The sequence below is a fragment of the Lupinus angustifolius genome, chromosome LG06 (assembly GCF_001865875.1).
Source record: "Lupinus angustifolius cultivar Tanjil chromosome LG06, LupAngTanjil_v1.0, whole genome shotgun sequence".
NCBI lineage: Eukaryota > Viridiplantae > Streptophyta > Magnoliopsida > Fabales > Fabaceae > Lupinus > Lupinus angustifolius.
The window spans coordinates 32314299-32314933 of record NC_032014.1 but is presented as its reverse complement, the minus strand read 5'-3'; the positions used below and the strand labels follow the sequence as shown (position 1 = coordinate 32314933).

The 635-nt window shown below is 35.6% G+C and overlaps 1 protein-coding gene across 1 annotated transcript in view; it reads right to left on the bottom strand.

Annotated features, from left to right (window-relative positions):
• The window catches only part of LOC109351318 (extensin-2-like), a 1097-nt gene continuing 672 nt past the window's right edge, over positions 211–635 (bottom strand). The window contains exon 2 of the mRNA XM_019592766.1: positions 211–562. Within this exon, the coding sequence (XP_019448311.1) occupies positions 408–562 (155 nt within the window). The 3' untranslated portion in view covers positions 211–407. The remainder of the gene's footprint in view (positions 563–635) is intronic.

Below are 635 nucleotides of genomic sequence, written 5' to 3'. Positions count from 1 at the left end.
TCAGATTTACATATTCGGTATACTAGACATAGAAAAAATGCAACTACTATTTTGAGATATGGCGTTTCACACAATTGGTTTAAGATGCATTTTTGAAGTGTGAGGCTTCTAGAGTTTATGAGAACACATTGAGTAAAATGGATAGCATTATTAATAAGGAGAAGTTTATCAAAATACAATATAAATAAGGAAATGGAAACTACATAACAATGAATTACAATGTATAATATCATATGAATATTGTGAATAAAGTACAATAAATTAACAAGAATAAATAATAGTAGAACACAAATACATTCATAGAAGGCTCTTTAGTGCAGACCTTAATTATTAACGAAGTCTGGAAATAAACCGCAATAATCTCACATAATTTGACTTAAACAGCTCAAGCTGCATTAATTATAACCTTAATAGAGCGTTGTAGGAGGTGGGGGTGACTGGTAGAAGTATGGAAAGTGATATTGTGGAAGGTGGTCATGATGAGGAGGAGGTGGAGGAGATTTATAAACATATGGTGGAGGAGGTGATGGAGATGGTGGAGGTGGAGACTTGTACACATATGGAGGAGGTGGTGAAGGAGATGGTGGAGGTGGAGACTTGTACACATATGGAGGAGGTGGTGAAGGAGATGGTGG